Source organism: Hemitrygon akajei, chromosome 9 (genome assembly GCF_048418815.1).
Source record: "Hemitrygon akajei chromosome 9, sHemAka1.3, whole genome shotgun sequence".
Taxonomy (NCBI): Eukaryota; Metazoa; Chordata; class Chondrichthyes; order Myliobatiformes; family Dasyatidae; genus Hemitrygon; species Hemitrygon akajei.
The window spans coordinates 95,880,186-95,903,401 of record NC_133132.1 but is presented as its reverse complement, the minus strand read 5'-3'; the positions used below and the strand labels follow the sequence as shown (position 1 = coordinate 95,903,401).

The following is a 23,216-nucleotide window of genomic DNA, read 5'->3' as shown; positions in this document are numbered from 1 at the left end:
GGGGCAGCACACAAGTGTGTCAAACTAACATGCCCACAATGTTCAGCAGAAAAACAGAAAGCATGGGAGAGAGAAACAGAAAGAGAGGAAGAGACAAAGAAAGTGAAAGAAAGTGTCAGAGAATGAGAAACTCAGAAAGAGAGAGAAAATATAAAGCAGACAAAATTGTGTCTTTTAATTTAAATTATTTTCTTCTGAAAGCTTTCTCTGAGCAGAGTTTTTTATATGGATTGTATGTTGATTTGACTGCAGCCAGCAGCACAAAGTGCCAAGACAACAAATCACATCACTCTCTTCTGCCTTCCCCCATTTATTACATGATGAACCAATCCCTTTCTCTGAGACAGAGTGACCAAATGGCCAATCACATCTGACCCAGCAGCTGCGTCCAAGGTTTGAACCGAGATTGCTCTTGCATAAATAAATTCCATTCACTGCTGTTTCACTGTCAAGTGGAAGTTTCCAGTTTATTTCCAGCATTCTTTTCCAACAAACTTCTCAAAAAGTAAAAATCATCCCCAAAATATACCCCAAAGCACACAATGCACTTAGGTCCTGATTAACTTACGGTATTAAAGTGAGACTGGGAAGAATCTGCACTTGATCAAAGGCACAATCTAATTGTATGATCATTGAGGAACCAGCAGGCTAAAGAGAATACACACACACACATACATGTACACATATAAATTCTACAGCAGATGCAATCTCAATGGCTCTTCACATGACCTTAGATCATCTGGACAATACAACTATGTCAGGATGCTGTTCACTGACTATAGCTCAGCTCATCATTCCCACCATCCTGAATAATAAATTACAGAACCTGGGCCTCTGTACCTCCCTCTGTAATTGGATCCTCGACTTCCTAACTGGAAGACCACAATCTGTGCGGATTGGTGTTATCATCTCCTCCTTGCTGAAGCTCAACACTGGTACACCTCAGGGGTGTGTGCGTAGCCCACTGCTCTACTCTCTATATACACATGACTGTGTGGCTAGGCATAGCTCAAATACCATCTATAAATTTGCTGACAATACAACCATTGTTGGTAGAATCTCAGATGGAGACAAGAGGGGGTACTGGAGCGAGATTTACCAGCTAGTTGAGCAACAACCTTGCTCTCGATGTCAGTAAGCTGATTGTGGACTTCAGGAAGGGTAGGGTGAGGGAACACAAACCAATCCTCATTGAGGGATCAGAAGTGGAGAGAGTGAGCAATTTCCAGTTCCTGGGTGTCAAGATCTCTGAGGATCCAACCTGGTCCCAACATAATACTTAATATACTTCATTAGGAGTTTGAAAAGATTTAGTTTGTCAACTAAAACACTCAAAAACTTCTATAGATGTACCATGGAGAGCATTCTGACAGGCTGCATCACTGTCTGGTAAGGGAGGGCTACTGCACAGGACTGAAAGAAACTACAGACATTCATAAAGTTAGTCAGCTCCATCTTGGGTACTATCCTCTGTAGTACTCAAGAGATCGTCAAGGAGCAGTGCCTCAGAAAGGCGACGTCCATTATTAAGGACACCCGTAACCCAGGACTTGCCCTCTTCTCATTGTTACCGTCCGGAAGGAGGTACAGAAGCCTGAAGGCACACACTCAGCGATTCAGCAACAGCTTCTTCCCCTCTGCCATCTGATTCCTAAATGGACATTGAACCCGTGAACACCGTCTCAGTGTTTTTAAATGTATATTGTTTCTGTTATTGCACTATTTTTAATCTATTCAATACACATATAAATACTTGCTATAATTGATTTACTTTGTTATTTATTTTTTTCTTTCTATATTATCGTGTATTGCATTGTACTGCTGCTGATAAGTTAACAAATTTCATAACACATGCTGGTGATAATAAACCTGATTCTGGTATGTGTATTTCTCACTGTAATTTATAGCATATTTTACGTACTGCACTGTACTGCTAATGAAAATCAACAAATTTCATGACATATGTCAGTGATAATAAATCTGATTCTGAAAATACCTTAAGAAAGGTAACTGAATACTTGGTCAAAGTTGGGATTTAACCATTCTTAAAGGAGGAGAAGGAATGGAGAGGGTCAGGAAGGAATCTCCGGTTTAAACTCTAACCCCATCAAGTCTCACAACCCTCTAGTGTCTCTGTTTCCATCCTTTTATCCTGTCTGGTGCATTCCCCACGATCATCAGTAACCTTATCATCAGCTGTTTAAGTTAAAGGGTTGTGAGGAAGGGAAGGGAGAGACGGGGAGGAGAGGCAGGGTGGAGAGTGATGGGGGAGAGATGGGGGAGAGATAGGGGCAGAGATGGGGTGAGTGATGGGGAAGTGAGGGGGAGTGATGGGGGAGTGATGGGGGAGTGATAGGGGCAGAGATGGGGTGAGTGATGGGGAAGTGAGGGGGAGTGATGGGGGAGTGAGGGGGAGTGATAGGGGGAGTGATAGGGGAAGTGATAGGGGAAGTGAGGGGGGAGTGAGGGGGGAGTGAGGGGGAATGATAGGGGGAGTGATAGGGGAGTGATGGGGGAGTGATAGGGGGAGTGATAGGGGGAGTGATGGGGGAGTGACGGGGGAGTGATGGGGGTAGTGAGGGGGAGTGACAGGGGGAGTGACGGGAAAAGTGATGGAAAAAGTGACGGGGAAAAGTGACAGGGTGGAGTGATAGGGGGAGTGATGGGGGAATGACCAGGGAGTGACGGGGGTAGTGATGGGGGGAGGGATAGGGGAGAGGGATAGGGAGAGGAAATGGGTGAGGGATAGAAAGAGGGATAGATTTGGGGGATAGAGAGGGGGAGAGGGAGGGGGATAGAGAGAGCTAGGGAGGATAGAGAGAAGGGGAGGCAGAAAGGGGAGAGATGAAGAAGAGGGGAGGCGGAGGAAGAGGGGAGGGGGAGGGGAGAGCTGAGCCTTTTAAACAACCTGAAACCCCTACTTAAATTCCCTCATGATGGTCCAAATTCAAGCCGTTACCTAGATTTCTTATAGCACAAATCAATTACTTTACAAACATCTCTCCCCATTGCCTAAAGGCAGCATCATCAGTAACTGAGCTTTGTGCTACGTACATGCACAGAACTCTGGCAATAGACAGCCCACATGATAGCTGTGACAGCACAGTTTGTTGTGTATAAAGCTTGTGAGAACGTCCTGGGAGCACTGTGCTACACAAGTGTCAAATCTCCCTTTTGATGTTCTGTAACCTATGAGATACTGCTGATGCTAGAAACCTTGAGGCAACACACACAAAATGCTGGAGGAGATCATCAGATCAGGCAGCATCTATGGAGAGGAATTAGCAATCAATGTTTTTGGTCAAGATCCTTCATCATGATACAGGGGTCCTGCCCAAAGCATTGATCACTTATTCACTTGCATTGATATACGACAAACCATTTATCTACGGCATTAAAGGAGAGTTAAAAGCCCATAGGATGCTAAGGATAGGGTCGAGTGAGAGAGGGGGGAGGGGAGAGAAGAAGGAGAGGAGGAGGAGAAGGGGAGAAAAGTGGGGGAGGAGAAGGAGGGAGGGAAAGGGGATGAGAAGAGTGGGGAGAAGAGGAGAAGAGGAGAGGGGGAGGGGAGAGAGGGGGGATGGGGAGGGGTGAGTGGGAGATGGGGGTGGAGAGGGGAGATGGGGGTGGAGAGGGGAGAAGGGGGAGAGAAAGGGGAGGAGAAGAGTGGGGAGAAGGGGGAGAGAGGGGAGTGGGAGATAGGAGGTGGCGAGGAGAGAAGGGGGAGAAGGGGGAGTAGAGAGTGGGAGAGAGGAGTGAAGGAAAGACAGAGATTCAGGTTTGTGGCTTGCTGAGCTCCTCCAGCACTTTATGTGGGTGTTGCTTTTGACATTCTGTTCAACATCTTGCGCTCAGTGCGACAGCCTGGCAAATGGCATTGGCAGGAAGCTGCCTTCCTTCAGCTTATAACTGCTGTTGCTATAAACTGATAACCTCGTAAAGCACTCAATTTAGTTATGGAGCCAGCAATCTGGGCCTCTCATCACCAGGCAATGGGTTTTCACACACTTGAAAAATAATGGACTGGTTTTCACATAACTAACTAGACCTAATGCATTTCTGAAACCAACCAACACAAATTTTGTATATGTTGAAAATCTACTAGCTCTTGACTTTTCAGAATTATAGGAATCCATTATATAAAAAGCCATGAAATATGAGAGTATGGATTGCTGGCATAAATTGCCTTCAAGTCACACAGAGACACTAGAAAATAAGAGAAGGAATATGATATTGCAGTGAAAGGGCTGATGTTTTAGGAGCGTTTGATGACTCTGGCCCTGTACTCGATAAAGTTCAGAAGAATGAGAGGGGGCCTCATTGAAATCTATTGAACATTAAAAGACCGAGGTAGATGGATGTGGAGAGGATGTTTCTGAAAGTGGGAGAATCTAAGACCAGAATAGAAGGACTGCCCCTTAGAACAGATGAGGAGGATTTTGTTTTTAGCTGGAAGATGGTAAATCTGTAGAACTCATTGCCACGGATGGCTGTGGAGGCCAAGTCTTTGGGTATATGTAAAGTGGAGGTGATAGATATTTAATTAATTAAAAAAGATGTCAAAGATTATGGGGAAAAGTCAGAAGAAGGAGGTTGAGAGGGAAAATAAATCAACCATGATGGAATGTGGAGTAGACTCAATGGGCTGAATGGCCTGATTCTGCTTCTATATCTCATGGCCTTATATCCTGCCCCTTCCCACTGCCCAAGCCATCTCCTTGAACCACGAGTGTCTGTGGGATGATGCTCCTCCCAGAGGACAGGGGCTCACAGGATCTTAAACTAGATCCAGTGACATATTTGAAAGCCAAGGTTCTGTACAACTTGGCAGGTTACATTCCTTTGCACATGCCACCCTGCCCTGTGGGTTACAGAACCAGCTTTAATATCACTGGCAAACATCATGAAATTTGGTGATTTGTGGCAGCAGTACAAAACAAAACATAATAAATTTAAAGCAAAAAAATAGTGCAGTAGTGCTCATGTCCATCCAGAAATCTGATGGCGGAGAGGAAGAAGCTGTTCCTAAAACACTGAGTGTGTGTCTTCAGGCTCCTGTACTTCCTCCTTGATGGCTGCAAAGAGAAGAGGGCATGTCCTGGGGCATGGGGATGCCTCCTTCTTGGGGCTTTGCCTTTTGAAGGTGTCCTTGATGCTGGGGAGGCTAGTGCCCATGATGGAGCTGGCTGAGTTACAAGCCTCTGCAGCTTTTTCTGCTCCTATTCAGTGCCTCTCCGTACAAGACAGTGATGCAGCCAGTTAGAATGCTCTCCACTGTACATATTCAAAATGGGGACTTCCTTTCCAATTGTCACCACACTGAAAGCACATCTCATTGTGCATCTCTTGCCAAGTTCATTTATTTTCCTTAAAGCTTTCTACACCACCTCTTGGTTCTCTCCTTCGCTTAACCTCCATTCCTGGCCATAGACTGTTCCATACCTCCAAACCCCTCCAATAATCAATAGCAAGTTTTAGACGCTCTTACAAAGGATTCATCATAGTATTGACGGTAAGCCATAGAACACTACAGCACAGTACAGGCCCTTCAGCCCTCCATGTTGTGCTGACCCATATAATCCTTAAAAAAAGTACTAAACCCACACTACCCCATAACCCTCCATTTTTCTTTCATCTGTCCAAGAGGCTCTTAAATACCCCTAATGTTTTAGCCTCCACCACCATCCCTGGCAAGTCATTCCAGGCACTCACAACCCTCTGTGTAAAAAAACTTATCCTTGATGTCTCCCCTAAACTTCCCTCCCTTAATTTTGTACATATGCCCTCTGGTGTTTGCTATTGGTGCCCTGGGAAACAGGTACTGACTATCCACCCTATCTATCCCTCTCATAATCTTGTAGACCTCTATCAAGTCCCCTCTCATTCTTCTATGCTCCAAAGAAAAAAGACCCAGCTCTGCTAACCTTGTTTCATATGACTTGTTCTCCAAACCAGGCAACATCCTGGTAAATCTCCTCTGCACCCTCTCCATAGCTTCCACATCCTTCCTATAATGAGATGAGCAGAACTGAACACAATACTCTAAGTGTGGTCTCACCAGAGATTTGTAAAGCCCCTCAAGGATTTCAGCTGCAACTTCTGATGAAATGACTATTGGCTTCAATTGGAAACATTTTAACATAGGTTAAAAGGCCAACGCAAGATTGTGGGGCGAAGGGCCTGTAATGTTCTACGTTCAATTTTGTAGCCAAGATACTTATTGTTGAAAACGTGACTTTAATAAATCCTTGGAAATAGAAGGTGCAACATACTGTAAATCCTCAGAAAAAGCTGTTCATTCCGAAGGAAAGACGATGAAATTCATTAAATGACTCTCAGGTCTTTTCTCCCTAGAGGCTTGTTGAATAATCAGATGCCAGGGAACAAGATATTAGAACTGAGAGACCAATATACAAAAGGCACGTGGAAATTATCCCACCAACCTTAATAAGGTGCTTGTTGATCCATTTTGTAAAGGTCTTCTTCTGTACTTTGTCCCGTTCATCTGAAAAAACAAAATGAGAAGTTAAAGAGAACAGCTCAACATTAAACTTCAAGATGCCCCGTAGCTGCTGTTGGAATAAGCACAATCTGGTATCAGGTTAATAAGATGACATTGTAAACTCTGAATTACAGTGCTTCTTAAGCACACCCAGTCGCCACTTCACTGGGCACCTCCTGTACCTAATAAAGTGGCCACTGAGTGTATATTCGTGATCTTCTGCCGCTGTAGCTCAACGATCTGTGCGTTCATTGATATTCCTCTGCACTCCCTTGTTGATGTGCATGGTTATTTGAGTTTACTGTCATTTTTCTGTCAGCTTGAACCAGTCTGGCTAATCTCCTCTGACCCCTCTCGTTAACAAGGCATTTTTCACCCACAGAACTGACGCTCACTTGATGTTTTTTTTTATTATGCGCACCATTCTCTATAAAGTCCAGAGTGCATAAATATCCCAGGAGATCAGCAGTTTCTGAGATACTCAACCCACTTTGTCTAGCACCAACAATCATTCCATGGTCAGAGTCACTTGGGTCACATTTGGTCTAAACAAACGAATGCCCTGACCACGTCTGCATGCTTTTATGCACTGAGTCGCTGCCAGATGATTGGCTGATTGGATATTTGCATCAGACTTTGCCTGCTCCTTGGAAGCACCTCAAGCTGAAGTTCAAGCTTCTCATTGTTCAACTGTGCACATGTCTACACTCCTAGGTGAAACAACACTCCTCCAGGACCAAGGTGCAAATCACAGTACGTCTTTCACCCAGAGCACATAAAATAACATTAACACCTAATAAAATGAATTCTGTAGATGTACAAGTTGACATAAAATGCATATATTACTTATTGTTAAATATACAATAGTGAAATGCTGCTGGCACTCTCATAAGTAATGTGTACGAGGTGGGAGCAGGGTGTTCGGAAGTCTCTCACAGCCTGTGGACAAAACCTGTTATTCAATCTAACAGTCCTTGTTCTTCTTCTGTGGTACTGTACCATCGGCCTGATAGTAGGAAGTCAAGGAGACTGCGGGGTCCTTGCTTAGGGCTCTGCAAACTCAGTGGTTCTGGTGCATGTCCCTGGATGGAGGGGAGATTATTTGGTGATTATCTCAGCAGTCCTCACAATCCTTTGCAGGGTCTTGCTGTCAGATGCCTTACAATTTCCATACCAGGCAATGACGCAGCTGGTCGGGACGCTCTCAATGGTGCTCCAGTAAAATATGGTTAGAATGGGGGTGGGGAGTCTCGCACGCCTCAGTCTCCTCAGGAGGTGGTGTGCTTTTCTGAGTAACAAGGTGGTGTTAAGTGACCAGGTGAGATCATCCACCCATGTGTACTCCAAGTAACTTGGTGCTCTTGACTCTCTCTACGGAAGAATCAACTATGAGTGGTCAGCTTCAATCTTCCTAGAGTCCACGATCAGCTCTTTAGTCTTGTCCATGTTGAGACTCAATTTATTCTGTTCACTCCTGCTTTCTCTCCCTCTCCTGTTCCACTACCAGCCAGGAAGAGAGCTGTGGAGCCCAAGACATGACTGCTGATCTTATCCCGGCCTTGATTCCATCTCCACAGCTGTTATCCAGCCAACCAAAAGTATCTTCATCTTGGTATTGGATGGATTCAAAGAACATTTGGATTTTTGATCCATAGGGGACTTAAAGTTATGCTGAATAAGTGGAACAGAGGCCCCTAGCAGATCAGACATGACCTTACAAAATTGTGGAATGGGATCAAGGGGCCAGGTGATCCTTCCTCATATTTCTGAATGGTCAATGCATCCATGAACACAACTGGTGAGGGTCCTTCGTGCTGGATGCCACCTTCTTGAGGCATCGGACTTGGACAATGTCCTCACTGACGGGGAGTGTTGTGGCCCCATGATGGAGCTGGTTGAGTCTACAACTGTCAGCAGCTTTGGAACCTCCATTCTAGGTGGTGATGCAACCAGTCAGAATGCTCTCCACGTACGATCCAGCATGTATGAATTCTTGACAATGAATCTCAATGTAACAAGGAACTGTCCACATCTCAGTGAGAGAGGCTGCATACGAGGGTTGCTGCTGTGCAGGAATGGGACAAGTGCTGGGTGTGAGCTTAGGACTGCCCCCTATCTGGCACAGTGTGTGTGGTCCATTTCTGTGCAGCTGACAAGACTGTCCGGATCCTCCTGTCTCTCTCATCACTTCTAGTTAGGCATGATAAAAGCTTTTCTCCCACTCTCTTCGCTTGGCTGCACAGGCTGGTTACGCCCTTTGGTAATGAGCTCAGAACAAAGAAATCTCTACCTGAGAGGACATCTCTTTCAAAGTAAGTGTTCAGTGAGAGTTCAGTCTCCTTGATCAAGAGGCCGAAGTGAATTATAGCTCTGGTGGGTTACCAGTGTAACTCGGCCCTCGTGTTCAGGGGGGATTCTACATTTCCAGAAAATGGTCCATATCCCAACATTCCCCCGTCATCTGTGTATGCATCAACAAGTCAAAAATGAACTTTGTGTTTAATTATTTAACTGGTTTTCACATTCATTTTATTGATTGTTTGACCAAATTTTATTGTTTCTCATATATTTTTGGGTTGTGATTTATGAATTCTGTGAGGGCAGAGTAAGCTTGAACGACATTAGTGCAGAGGTGGCCTGGACTCCATTGACTGGTTTGGCTATATTTCTGACATGTTCATACTTAAAAGCCCAAGTGTAGTTAACTCCCAAATTTATCGCTGTTACATAGATGTAGAAAAGAACTCAGTCCTGACAAGACACCCATCAAAGTAAAATCACAATACATGATTTAGTACTAGAAAAGTTTGATTCAGTGGAGCCTCAGGCAAAACTTGAAAGAAAATTGGCCACAGCCAGCCTTTACATCCATGGGAGCGTACAAATTTAAAATCATTACTGAGGTTCGGCGATATAACAAACTAAGTTGGTTGCAAAACTGAAGGGTGAAGCAACGGTATTGGAAAGAGCAAGGAGCAGCAGTGATGCCAAGTATGTGGGAGACGTCAGGATGGAAAATTCAGCTGCATTATTTCATACTGAATAATCACAGCGGCCTTGGCACGGGGTTTAAAATGAGACCATTGTTCCAGGAGAATCCCCTCCTAGGATTCTTACTTTTCAGTGCAAATCTCTTACAACAAGCTGCCTTCGTCGCCCCTGCAATGGGTGTAATTAATCCTTTTACGAGTCATTTTAATAACAGGACAACCCTTATGGCTTATACTTTGGTAGTGTTGCTATGGCAACCACCATCCACTAAGCTAAACACAGTCAGTTTTGAAATGCTACGTTAAGAAAAAAAAAACTAATGGTGGCACGGCAGGTAGTGCTTCTGCTGCACACCTTGAGTGACAGGAGTTCAATCCTGACCTCCGGCTCTACCTTAAACACAAGAGGTGCCGCAGATGCTGGAAATCCTGAGCAACACACACAAAATACTGGAGGAACTCAGCAGGTCAGACACCATCTAAGGATGGGAGTAAGCAGTTGACGTTTCAGACTGAGACCCTTCATCAGAACTGAATAAAGTCTACTGTTTATTTCCCTCCTGCCTGATATGTTGATCTATGTTCACTCAACAATTGTTCTGTTTACAATGCACAAAGATGCCATTCAGCCCATTGGGTTCATGCCCGCTCCAGGTGAACTACCTTAATTAGTCCCTTTACCCTGATTAACTCTTGCTCACGTGCCCGTCCATTCTCCTTTGATTCTGTCGTCACTGACCTGCATTAAGGGGTACCTTCCAGCAGACAATTGCAATGTGTGTGTGTGTGAGGTTACGGGGAGAATGTGCAGACTAGACACAGACAACGGCAGCAGCACAGGTCCAGATTGAATCAGGTATCTGGAGTTGTGAGGTGGCAGCACATTCAATATTGGTATATTTTAAATAATTATTTCTTATTATAATTTATAGTACATTTTATGCATACGTTCAGGGTTCTCTTTATCAGGTACACCAGTACACCAACTCGTTAATGTCGTCACCAACTCGTCAATAGCAACAAGGGAGTTTGAAAGGCCAACTGCCTGCCTTTTTAATCACTGCTACTGGAGAGGGGGGCCTGCATTTTTTAGTTGCAGATGAGATCACTCTACTATGGAGGGAGAGAACATTTCTGCATTTTGGATGTGGACTTGGACTGCAGACTTTCTTTCAATCTTATGATTTTTTTGCCCAATCTTTCTCATTTTTTTTAATGTGCAGGGGAGAGGGATTTGGGGGTCAATATGCCTGTTCTGTTTTTGTTTGTTTTTTTCCTGCAGGGAGGAAGGATTTGGGGATGATGATTGTGCTGCCACTCTTTTCTTTCTTGGTTTTGTGGCTATCTGGAGAAGAAGAATTTCAGAGTTGTATACTTTGATAGTAATAAATAAGAGGAAATATCTAATAGCCAATCATGTGGCAGCAACCCAATACACAAAAGCATGCAGGCATGGTCAAGCGGTTCAGCCATTGTTGATCAAACATCTGAGTAGGGGAGAAATATAGTTTATGTAACTTTGATCATGGAATGATTTCTGGTGCCAGACTGGGTGGTTTGAGTATCTCAGAAACTGCTTACCTCTTGGGATTTTCATGCACAACAGTTTAGAGTTTATAAAGAATGGTAAGACAACATAAAACACCCAGTGAGCAGCTGTTCTGTTGGTAAAAACACTTTGTAAATGAGCAAGATCAGAGGAGAATGGCTAGAATAGTTCAAGCTGACAGGAAGGTGACAAGAACCTAAATAACCATGAGTTATAACAGTGATATGCAGAAGAGCACTTCTGAACACACGTGTCAAATCTTGAAGAAGCAACAGAAGAGCATGAACATACACTATGTCCACTTCATTAGCTACCTCCTGTATGTCAGTGATAATAAACCCGATTCTGTTTCTTGTACAATGCTGCCCTCTCAAATCATCTTTACTCTGTTTGGGGCAAGACAATTATAATTGGAAACATATTCCTTTGCCACACATCACTACATAGGACAAAATCAAACATAGTTTTCTACACCAGCTCCTACAAAGTTAGCCTTCAACTGAAAGTTTGCACAAAGTAGATGGGTGACACAGGCAGGGCCACATTTATGGGTCCTCAGTGATTTGCTTCAGGCAGAGGGCCATTGGCTGCAGTTGTAATGGCACCAATGCCATCAGAGTTAAACAGAGAGTCCCAGTTATTGACCAATTATCAATGATCTCAGGTCCCCCTCATCAAAGCTGTCCAACTCCACTTCCACTGCACACTGCCTGATTCAGAAAATATCTCAGCCATTTGGCTTTTTAAAGCCTCACCCATCCTGAGTTCTCCTCCAGCATGTCATAATGCATGCAGTTTTGGTCTCAAATGATGCAGTCACTTAAAGCTGAGGTGTTGAGAAAACTTCTCTCAGAAAGTGGTGAACTTTTGAAATTCTCTCCACAGGGTTCAGAAGGTTAGACCTGTGGAGGTATTTATGGAGGAGGTTGATTATGGAATAAAATGTACTTGAAAGCTCTTAAAAATTTTCTGAAAACAATACTCCATATAAGTCTAGCCTGCAGAAAGTTCGCTCCTCCAATCTGCCAAAGATTAAATGACAAATTTCAGATTCTTATACAGCTAGCCGTAACAGTAGCTGCTAATGTTTCTGTGGGTTACAGGACAGGAAAAATCCAAGAGTGGATCTGTCAAATATTTTTAAGAGATCATGGAACTGAGAGCTATATACAACTGGCAAAGAAAACGAATTGAGGCCCAGGGCAGATCATTATTGAAACTTGGGCAAGTTGGAGTGGCCAGGATGTTTACTTCTGTTGTTTTTTTCCTTATATTTTTGTGATAACTTGTGAATTTATTGAATGATGGAACATTGCACCAAATCTTGTGTTCTGATGTAGACATTGCCTCATAAAGCAAGATCCAACAGGCTGTCCTTGTACTCACCGAAGTCTCAAAGAAGGTTTGTCCCTTGTCCAGGCACCGACCTCACGAATGTACAGAACAGATGCAGAAGTAGGCCACTGTCTGCAACCACAACATTTTCTGTAACTGTTCTCCGTATCCCAAATTGCTAAGCAGTATGCTGGTTCTGTATCCTGTCACTCCAGCACTGTGAAACAACTGCTCCTGGGTGTGCTGACTTCCACTGACTGCCAAGCTGCCTTGCAGTCTAATCCTGGTTTACAAACCCCTCCACAACCTTCCTCTTCCCCTTCTTTACTGGGAGTTGTTAGGAAATCCAATGAAAATTGTAATTATTATTTTGTTTATTTATTTAGAGATACAGCACGGTAACAGGCCCTCCCAGCCCAATGAGCACACAGCATCCAGTTACACCCATGGAACCAATTAACCTACTAACCCATACATTTTTCGATTGTGGGAGGAAACTGGAGTGCCCAGAGGAAACCCACACCATCACAGGGAGAACATACAAACAGATAGTGGTGGGAATCAAACCCCAATCTTACCGACAGAGCTGTAAAACGCTGCACTAACCTCGACACTACCATGTCGCCCTCCGGAAGACTTAAGTATTTTTTCATTTAAATGTACCTCTTTTTTACTTCATAATAACCACCTCTCTTTAGACCTATTAATTTGTGTCCATATCTGAATCACAGGTGCTGCCTTGACCTAGAAAATACTTCCTACATTTAAGGTTTCTATTTCTCCTTCTTTACTTCTGTTTTTAAGCAGCTTAACACCACCATCAGACACCACGACAATCCACTATATGCCAAACTCTTGTGTAAAAACCCTGCAGAAGAACTAGGGGATTGAGAACCTTCCAGGTTTATTAAATAAAGTGGGAAAACAAACCTATATTCCCTCTCTTCAGGTACAGACACCCTTCCTCTCAAGGAGTGAGCGACTGCTCAAAGTTTGATCTGGGATTAGAGGAAAACAGTGCTTTAATAAAAAGATCCCTGTCTTGTTCAGTATTTCTCACTATGTGAAGTAAGGTGATGGACACAGTCCAGTCTGTCACGGGAAAAGCCCTCCCCACCACTGAGCACATTTACATGGAGCTCTACCACAAGAGAGCATAATCCATCACCAAAGACCCCCCAGTATACAGGATATGCTCTCTTCTCTCTACTAGCATCAGGGAGGAGGTACAGGAGCCTTGGGCCCCACACCTTCCGATTTAGGGACAGTCATAGGCCTCACCTTTACGGCCTACAGACTCACTTTAAAGGACCCTTTACAATTCGTGTCCTTGTATTATCATTTTATTTACAGAAGTATTTTCTTTTGTACATCAGTTGTTTGTCTATCACTGTTTATGTGTAGTTTTTCATAAATTCTATGGTATTTCTTTATTTATCCTGTAAATTTCTGCAAAAAAATGAATCTCAAGGGAACATATAGGCACTTTGGTGATACATTTATTTTGTACTTTGTATTTCAGCCAAAGAGATCAACATAGTTATTTCATTGATCCTCACTAGATTGTGCCTCTATTTACACTTCGAAACACTCACCAGTATTTTGGTGAAGTATTTCCATAGTTAAAAATGCAATCAGTAACCAATGGAATTGGTTGAACAGGTCCACAGTGCGTTTCACCAACAGAACACTGTGTCTTTGTGCCCGTTTCTCCCTGTGCTAGGTTTCAAGGCAAGCACCCAGTCACTTCCTTGCACCAACTTGCCTTTACAGAAAGCAGGCCTGATAACAGGAGCAAAACTAAATGAGCAGGATAATAATTAACAGGAGAAGGGCTGCAAGTTTGTGAGCTTCACTGTCTGCTGGGGAGAGAGGAAAACTGGGTAGTCCTGGACTCACAGAGGAGAGGGGTCTACTGGGAACAAGGGGTGGGGAGAGCGGATAGAAGAGAGGGATAAGGAGAAGAGAGAGAGAAAGAACAGGAGACAGAATGAGACAAAAAGAGAGAATTAAAGAAAGAGAGGGAAAAAAACAGGAGAGAAAAAAAGCTGGAGAGAATACAAGAGAGGGAGAAAGAGAGAGAAAGAAAGAAAAATAGACAGAGAAATAAAGAAAGAAATAGTTACTGTGGAAAGAAGAAAAAGTGAAAAGGGGGAGGGGAGGGCGAGCAGATTTTTTCACCTACTTAAGAGGGCTGACTCAGTTTTACACCTCATCCAAAAGATACTACTGAGCCTGCAGTTTATTAACACCAGTGTGCTTGAAAACTCAACCCCCGGCCAGGGGCATTGCTGGCTATCAGGAGCAGCACCTATGACCATTCCTATCTGCCTCACGGAAGCCATGCCAAGCCTATGCCTCAAGCATCTCGTGCTCAGAGTGATTCTCACCCGACCTGGAGAACCAGGTCTACATCCCGAAATGGACTTTATGCAGATCCTTCATCAGATGCTGCAATGAAACACAAGGATGAAGGAGAATGGATTTCAACAAGGCCGTACAGATTCAGAGAGGCTCCATCACCCAGAACTACCTCAGTTACTCCTGGAGGAGTTCAGAGTTACAACTATCGGTGATGGAGCACAAGATCTGATAACAAGATTGTAACACGTGCACACCTGATACTTAAACTATAACGACTTTAAAGAAACCAAACAATGCATTATCACTAATCAGATTAAATGGTGGTTTAATATAGAAGTACAATAACTGAGACAGATACCTGCAATAATTAGATTATTCTCAGTACACTGACCTGTTTCTGCTCGAAATGATATTGCCACCAACTGAAGGTTTGCAAAACTGAAAACCACACAGAACATCGACAATATCAATTTCAGCCAGTTCCGTCATTGCTACAACTCACATCCTGGGCAAGGGGCTACCGCCTTCACTACAGCCAAACAGCATTTAAATGGCAATGATGCATCCCAAAGTCCAGCACCCAGCTACACTGTTGGCCAAAGGCTTGGGTCAATGGGACAGACTTTAAACAACATCACAAGCACAAGAGATTCAGCAGATGCTGGAAACCTTGATCAGCACACACTGCAGGAACTCAGCAGGTCGGGCAACATCTGGTATAATCAGGCAACGTTTTGGACTAAGACTTCTGCCTCCTTCCTTTTCAGCTTGATGAAGGGACTCGGCTCAACACATCAACTGGTTATTCCCCTCCATAGACGCTGCCTGGCCTGCCGAGTTCCTCAGCATTTTGTGTGTGTTGCTTTAAGCAGTGTGGTTGATCATTACAATCACATTCTCCATACATGCAAATCACTGAAATAGCCAGATTACAGAAAACAGCCAAGCTGAGGAAGTGGCTGTAAAAATTTGCCAGAGGGTGGTGAAATTGTGGCAATCATTGCCACAGATGGCTGCGGAGGCCAAGTCTCTGGGTATATTTAAAGTGGAGGTTGATAACTTCTTGATTAATCAAGGCGACAAAGGTTAGGAGGAAAAGGCAGGAGAATGGGGTTGAGAGGAATAATAAAACAGCCATGATGGAATGGTGGAGCAGACTCAATGGGCTGAATGGCCTAATTCTGCTCCAATGTCTTATGATCAAATTGTGGATATCGACGCGATGAATTGCGGTCAGCATTCATGCAACAATGCAGCTCACAGGGAAAATTCAGTCCTCATGCAAGTGTAGGCTTCGCCAATGAGCAAACCAATTCAGTCCCCCTGCTCTCTCCTCGAAACTATTTCTTCAATTAGCCTCTGAAATGGGTCACAGAATCAGACACTTGCAGGCTGCCTCTTTGACATAAGTGACACATTTCACTGTATGTTTCAATGTTTCCATAAGTCCATAAAACATAGGAGCAGAATTAGGCCATTTGGCCAAACGATTCTGCTCCACCATGGCTGATTTACAATCCCTCTCAACTCCATTCCCCTGCCCTTCTCCCTTTAACTTTTGCCGCCCTGACTAAGAACCTATCGATCTCCACTTAAAATATACACAATGACTCGGCCTCCACAGCTGCCTGTGGCAATGAATTTCACAGATTCACCACCCTCTGGCTAAAGAAATTCCTCTTCATCTCTGTTTGAAAGGGATGTTCATCTGTTCTGAGGCTGTGCCTTCTGGTCCCAGATTCCCCACTTTTACAACTACTCTATCTATGCCTTTCAATATTGGATATGTTTCAATGAGAGACCCCCCCCCCCTTTATTCTTCTAAACTTCATTGAGTACAGGCCCAGAACTATCCTTATACATTAAAACTTCCACTCCTGGGATCATTCTCGTGAACCTCCTCTAGGGCCCCCTCTAATGCCAACACATCCTTTCTTAGAGAAGGGGCCATATACATGTGACAAATAAAGTTAATCTATCTATTATTTCAATATTTTAATAACATATTTCAGATGTCACTTAGCTGCCATCTACTTTAAATCATTGTATGCAGGGTAGGGGTAGGGGTGGGGATGGGTGTGGTGGGGGGAAGAAGCAACAACTCATGAAGCTTTGATAGACACAGGCACTTCGACTTGTAACATGCAGCTCAGAAATGGAACAGCACTCAGCCAAGTCAGTGTCTGACTTACAGCATGTGTCTGAATGATCGGCAAGCCAAGGCAGAGGCACACAAGGAGAACACAAGAGTACTAACCCATACAACACATCTGGTTCACCAGCCAAGCATTCAGCTCCTTTTCACTGGAGAAAAGGCCCATCGTTCGTCCGGGCTGCACAATGTAAGATTCTGACATTTCCATTTTCAGTGCTGAGATACACAAAAGTAAGGGAGGCGGACTTACTAAAGAAGCTCCTCCCACTTGGCCTCAAGCGGAGGCACTCTCCCTGCCCATTCCTAATAGACAGCAAACCCAGCGTACACTTTGTTTTACTAAAGTAAATATCTTCCCAAAACTCCTACAGAGAAGTCAGTCCATAGGCATATCGGACCCAGGCTTCAGGGCACCCTACCTTAATAAACGTAGCATAAGAGCATCAAGGAGCAGACTATGTTACCATGGAAAATATGACAGAAAGATGAATGATGCAATGAGACTGACTCAGATTTACCCGGTGAGCTTTTGCCTGTTTTCTTTTTTAAGTCACTGTCTGTAGGAAAAAGACAGAAATTCATTATCTGAGGTGGGGGTACAGGGAAGAAACAAAAAAAAATTGAATACAAGAGATTCTACAGATGCTGGAAAACTTGAGCAATGCATACAAAATGCTGGAGGAACTCAGCAAGGGCGGATATAATAGGGTCTTTTAAGAGGCTCCTGGATAGGTACATGGAGCTTAGAAAAATAGAGGGCTATGGGTAAGCCTATGTTATTTTTAAAGTAAATACATGGTTGGCACAGCATTGTGGGTCGAAGGGCCTGGATGTGCTGTAGGTTTTCTATATTTCTATGTTTCTAAGTCAGGCAGCATCTATAGAGAGGAATAAATAGTCAATGTTTCAGGCTGAGACAACTTCATCGGGAGAAAGAGAAAAGTAAGTGTAAGGGAAGGAGGCATTCTTCACCTACATGAGAGAACAGAGTCAGTTAGACTGATTTAAAAAATTCAATCACAGACCCACCAGCTCTCATAAGGATGAAGTGTTACCCCCACCATCACCCTGGTTCAATTCCCACCACCGTCTCTAAAGGGTCTGTACGCTCTCGCCATGACCCCCTGGGTTTCGTCCAGTTTGGTCCCGTGTTCCAAAGCTGTGAGGATCAATAGATTAATTGGTTACATGAGTGTCTTTGGGCAGCGAAGGCTCATTGGGCTGGAAGGGTCTGTTAGTGGCTGCATCACTAAAGAAATAAATAACTCGCTCCTCACAGACACCTCTCCCTACACTCCCACACATACCTCATACCACCCCAAACACTTCCAGCCCCTGCCTTCTCCCCAGTGCTGATCGTTTATCACCCTTCACTGCCAACTGCACGTCCCTCAACCACAATCCTCCACCCACATCCCTCCACCCCACAGCAAAGCCTCAGGCATCAAACATTGGCTGCATCTGAATGGCTGAGTAGCAGGCATGGAGGGTCTCCTGCAGCTGTTGGCAAGGCAACTGGCCTCTCATTCCCAGGGTCAGAATTTACCCTCCTCCTGAAATAGTTTAACTAACCAACTCTCAAGGTCACAGCGATAGGGATGAGTTTGGGAATTTCATTGTTTGAAGGAATGGAAATCTAAATAGGGAAGGAACGAATAAAGGAAGTTGGTGGTCTTAGCTACAGAACTCAGAAGACACAAGAGAGTGCAGATTCTGGAATCGGGAACAAAACGAAAACAAACTGCAGGGGAACTCAGCAAGTCGGGCAGCATTTCTCTCTGCAGACACACTTGAATTTGTTCGTTAAGGCATTGAATTCAGGAGTTATTTTACAACTTTATAAAACACTGATTAGGCTCTAAATGGAATCATCCCATTACAGGAAGGATGTGGGGGCTTTGGACAGAGTGCAGGATGCTGCCTGGATTAGAAAGCATGTGCTGGACAAACCAGTTGTTCTCTCTGGGGTGGCAGAGGCTGGGGGGAGACATTATAAAAGCTTACAAGATTATTAGTGGTTTAGACAGAGTGGATGTCATAGAACATAGAATAGTACAGCACAGTACAGGCCCTTCGGCCCACAATGTTGTGCCGACCCTCAAACCCTGCCTCCCATATAAACCCCCACCTTAAATTCCTCCATATACCTGTCTAGTAGTCTCTTAAATTTCACTAGTGTATCTGCCTCCACCACTGACTCAGGCAGTGCATTCCACGCACCAACCACTCTCTGAGTAAAAAACCTTCCTCTAATATCCCCCTTGAACTTCCCACCCCTTACCTTAAAGCCATGTCCTCTTGTATTGAGCAGTGGTGCCCTGGGGAAGAGGCGGTGGCTGTCCATCCTGTATCATTTTCCCAGGATCAACATATCTAATACTAGAGAGCATGCATTTAAGATGAGAAGAGATAAATTTATAGAGGATGGGTGGGTGGACAAGTATTTTTTTTAAACACAGAGAACATTCGGTGCCTATGGTCTGCACTGGTGGGGGTAGAGGCAAATACCAAAGAGAAGAGGCTCTTGGATAAGCAAACGGATATGCAGAGAATGGAAGAAGATAGGCATTGTATAGAATCAGAATATTAATATCACTGATGTATGTTGTGAAATTATTTGTTCTTTTTAAGGCAGCATTACGGTGAAATAAATAAAAAAAACAGTATAAAATATAGTGTGTGTGTGTGTGTGTGTGTGTGTGTGTGTGTGTGTGTGTGTGTGTGTGTGTGTGTGTGTGTGTGTGTGTGTGTGTGTGTGTGTGTGTGTGTGTGTGTGTGGTGCAAAAGGTAGTGTTCATGGGTTGGTTCATTGTCCATTCAGAAATCTGATGGTGGAGAGAAAGAAGCTGTTCCTAAAATTGGTGGGGAGACGGGACCAATTTAGTACTCTTTTTAATACTACAATATCATGGGCTGAATGGCCAGGCATGCTGCTGTACTATTCTGTGTACACTACTGGATCTATGATCCATTTGTCTCCACAGATGCTGCCTAACCCACAGAGTTCCTCTGGCAGTTCAGTATTAGCTCCGTGAATTGAAGGCCTGGTAGGGGCTGAACTGGCCACTCATAGCCTAACATGCCCCGGTGCTCTGAACTGTGCCAGGGAGTGGTGGGAGGACGTGAATCAGTGCTGAAACACTTCCATTCCATGAATCATTGCTATCAAGTGGAGTGCTGACTAAAAGGTATGTGGAAAAGGAAGGAACAGATAAAGATTAGCTTTAGTTGTCACTTGTGCATCAAAACACATAGTGAAATACGTCACTTGCATCAAAACAAATTAGTGAAGATTGTGCTGGGGGCAGCCTGCAAGTAGTGCCACACTTCCAGCGCCAACATAGCACGCCCATTAATTTACTATTCCTAACCCATATGCCTTTGAATGCAGGAGAAACTAGAACACACCTAGGAAACCCACGTGGTCAGGGGGAGAACATACAGATGGTGGATGGAATTGAATCCTGATCGATGATTGCTTATGCTGTAAAGTGACTACGCTAACCGTTACGCTACCATCCCGCCCCACTACCCTACTGTGGTGCATCACTACACTAACGTGTCACCCAATTGCACCAGTCGTATAATTCTAACGTAAAGTTGGTTGTAATCTACAATAGGGCACCAGCTGCCATATTTCCAGATGATATCGGAGGCCATTCGGCATCTCAGATCGGTGCCAGCTCGCAGAGTAGTTCCTGTCGATCACTCCCCCCATATTCCTGACCATTCCACTTGCCCCCACAATATCATTATGAAATGGTCTGTGAACTTGCACGTCAGCTGGGTTTGAGAGGAAACCAGAGCACCCAGAGGAAGAACATGGTGTAGGGGGCACGGTAGTGTAGTGTTGGCCAGAATAAACTACAGAGTGCAATTAGTGGATCTGATGAATCCAGGACAGGAGAAGCAGACTTTGTTTCCCCCCCCCCCCCCCCCCCATCTCCTGGACTCTGAACTGATCTTTGTTCTGCGATAATCTAATTGAATGTGGACACAAGGAACTTTAGATAATGAACTGCAAACCTTGAGACCATTCTCAGGAAAATGCCAGACATACCAACGAAGCAATCTGTTATCTCGTTAGACTTGGTCTGGGTTGCCTCTTGTAATTGGTTTGTACTAGTCAGAGTTGAAAGACACAAATACACAAGGCAAAGGAGCCATGAAACAATGTTGATTGTAGCCCTATACAAGAACCAGTAAGGTGGTGACCCAGGTAGGTCAGGTGACCTTGAGCCAATGGGATTGAGATCCACTAGTTCAATTGATGAGGAATGCTATGAGTCAGGAGCTCCAAATTTGCAATAACTCTCCAGTAACCAGGGACCAACTTTTGCAGATAAGGAGGACCCCATGGACACATGGAGATTGGGACCACGAGGAACGTCTGGCCAGCGAAGGCTCCTTTCACAGGTAATATCTTTCCTCTTCATTGACTGTTCATGGAAGGTCAGGGATTCCAGTGGGATGCATGCAGGTAATTAGTTTGTGAACCTGCATGCCTTTCAGTTGAGACAATAGAAGTTACTTGTTGGTAAATATAGATTCTCTGTGTCTTACTGATCATTATTACAAAGGGTGATTCTTGTAACAGTAGCTGTTAGCATAATGCTATTACACCGCCAGTGACCCAGCTTCAATTCTTGCCACTGCCTGTAAGGCGTTTGCACATTCTCCCCAAGACTGCGTGAGTTTCCTCTGGGTTCTCCAGTTTCTACCACCATCCCAAAGATGTGCAGGTTAGTAAGTTAATTGATCACATGGGTGTAATTGGACAGTGTGGGCTTGCTGGACCAGAAGGTTCTGTTATTGTGCTGTGTTTCTAAACTAAATAAATACAACATGCAGACTCCACATAGACAGCACCAGAGGCAGCAGCTGTGCCACTGTCCCATCACTATCTTAAATGCTGCAATTAAACACAGTACTTACCCCAGCCGTGAAAAGCAGAAGTTACATGTGTCAGTATTACCATGGAGTAAAGGAAAATACAGAGGCATGAGAGAGTAGTTGCCAGAATTGATTGAAAAAGAACACTGGCAGAGATGATGGCAGAGCAGCAATGGCTGGAATTTCTGGAAGCAATTCAGAAGGCACAGGATATATGCATCTCAAAGAGGAAGAAATATTCTAAAGGAAAGATGACACAACCATAGCTAATAAGAGAAGTCAAAGCCAACATAAAAACCAAAGGGAGGGCATATAATAGAGAAAAAATTAGTGGGTAAGTAGAGGATTGGGAAACTTTTAAAAACCATCAGAGGGCAACTAAAAAGTCATTAAGAAAGTAAAGATGAAATACAAAAGTAAACAGGAAAATAATATTAAAGAGGATACCAAAAGTTGTTTCAGATACATAAAGTATAGAAAAGAGGTGAGAGTGGATATCGAACCGCTGGAAAATGATGCTGGAGAGGTAGTAATGGGGGCAACGAAATGGCAGATGAACTGAATAAGTATTTTGCATCAGTTTTCACCGTGGAAGATACTAGCAGTATGGTGGAAGTTCCAGGTGTCAGGGGGAATGAAGTATGTGAAGTTACCATTACTAGAGAGAAGGTTCTTGAGGAACTGAAAGGTAGATAAGTCACCTGGACCAGATGGTGTACACCCCAGGGTTCTGAAAGAGGTGGCTAAAAGATCATGGAGGCAGTAGTAATGATCTTTCAAGAATCACGAGATTCTGGAATGGTTCCAGAAGAATGGAACATTGCAAATGTCTCTCCATGCTTCAAGAAGGGAGAGAGGCAGAAGAAAGGAAACTATAGGCCAGTTAGTCTGACATCAGTGCTTGGGAAGATGTTAGAGTTGATTATTAAGGATGAGGTCTCAGGGTACTTCAGGACACATGATAAAATTGTCCATAATCAGCCTGGTTTCCTCAAGGGAAAATCTTGCCTGACGATTCTGTTGGAATTCTTTGAAGAAATAATAAGCTGGATAGACATGGAGAATCGGTTGGTGTCACGTACTTGGATTTATAGAAGGCCTTTGACAAGGTGCCACATATGAGTCTGCTTAACAAGCTAGGAGCCCATCATATTACAGGAAACATTCTAGCATGGTTCATTGGCAGGAAACAAAGAGTATTATTTATTCAAGGGAGCCTTTTCTGACTGGCTGCCAGTGACTAGTGGTATTCCACAGGAGTCTGTGTTGGGACAGATTCTTTTTACGCTATATGTCAATGATTTAGATGATGGAATTGATAGTATTGTTGGAAAGTTTGCAGATGATATGAACATAGGTGGAGGGGCAGGTAATTTTGAGGAAGTAGGCTACAGTAGAACTTGGGCAGAGTGGGAGAATGGGCAAAGA

At 43.9% G+C, this 23,216-nt stretch overlaps 1 protein-coding gene and 1 long non-coding RNA gene across 7 annotated transcripts in view; one reads left to right on the top strand and one right to left on the bottom strand.

The window, feature by feature from the left end:
- Nucleotides 1-23,216, bottom strand: part of dst (dystonin) — a 579,575-nt gene that overhangs the window by 450,549 nt on the left and 105,810 nt on the right. For all 6 annotated transcript variants that reach the window (XM_073056532.1, XM_073056533.1, XM_073056534.1 and 3 more), the window contains one exon: nt 6,444-6,505. In XM_073056532.1, coding sequence (XP_072912633.1) covers nt 6,444-6,505 — 62 coding nt within the window. The remainder of the gene's footprint in view (nt 1-6,443; nt 6,506-23,216) is intronic.
- Nucleotides 1-23,216, top strand: part of LOC140733343 (uncharacterized) — a 68,830-nt gene that overhangs the window by 41,309 nt on the left and 4,305 nt on the right. The window contains exon 2 of the long non-coding RNA XR_012100271.1: nt 21,238-21,311. This is a non-coding gene — a long non-coding RNA (uncharacterized lncRNA). The remainder of the gene's footprint in view (nt 1-21,237; nt 21,312-23,216) is intronic.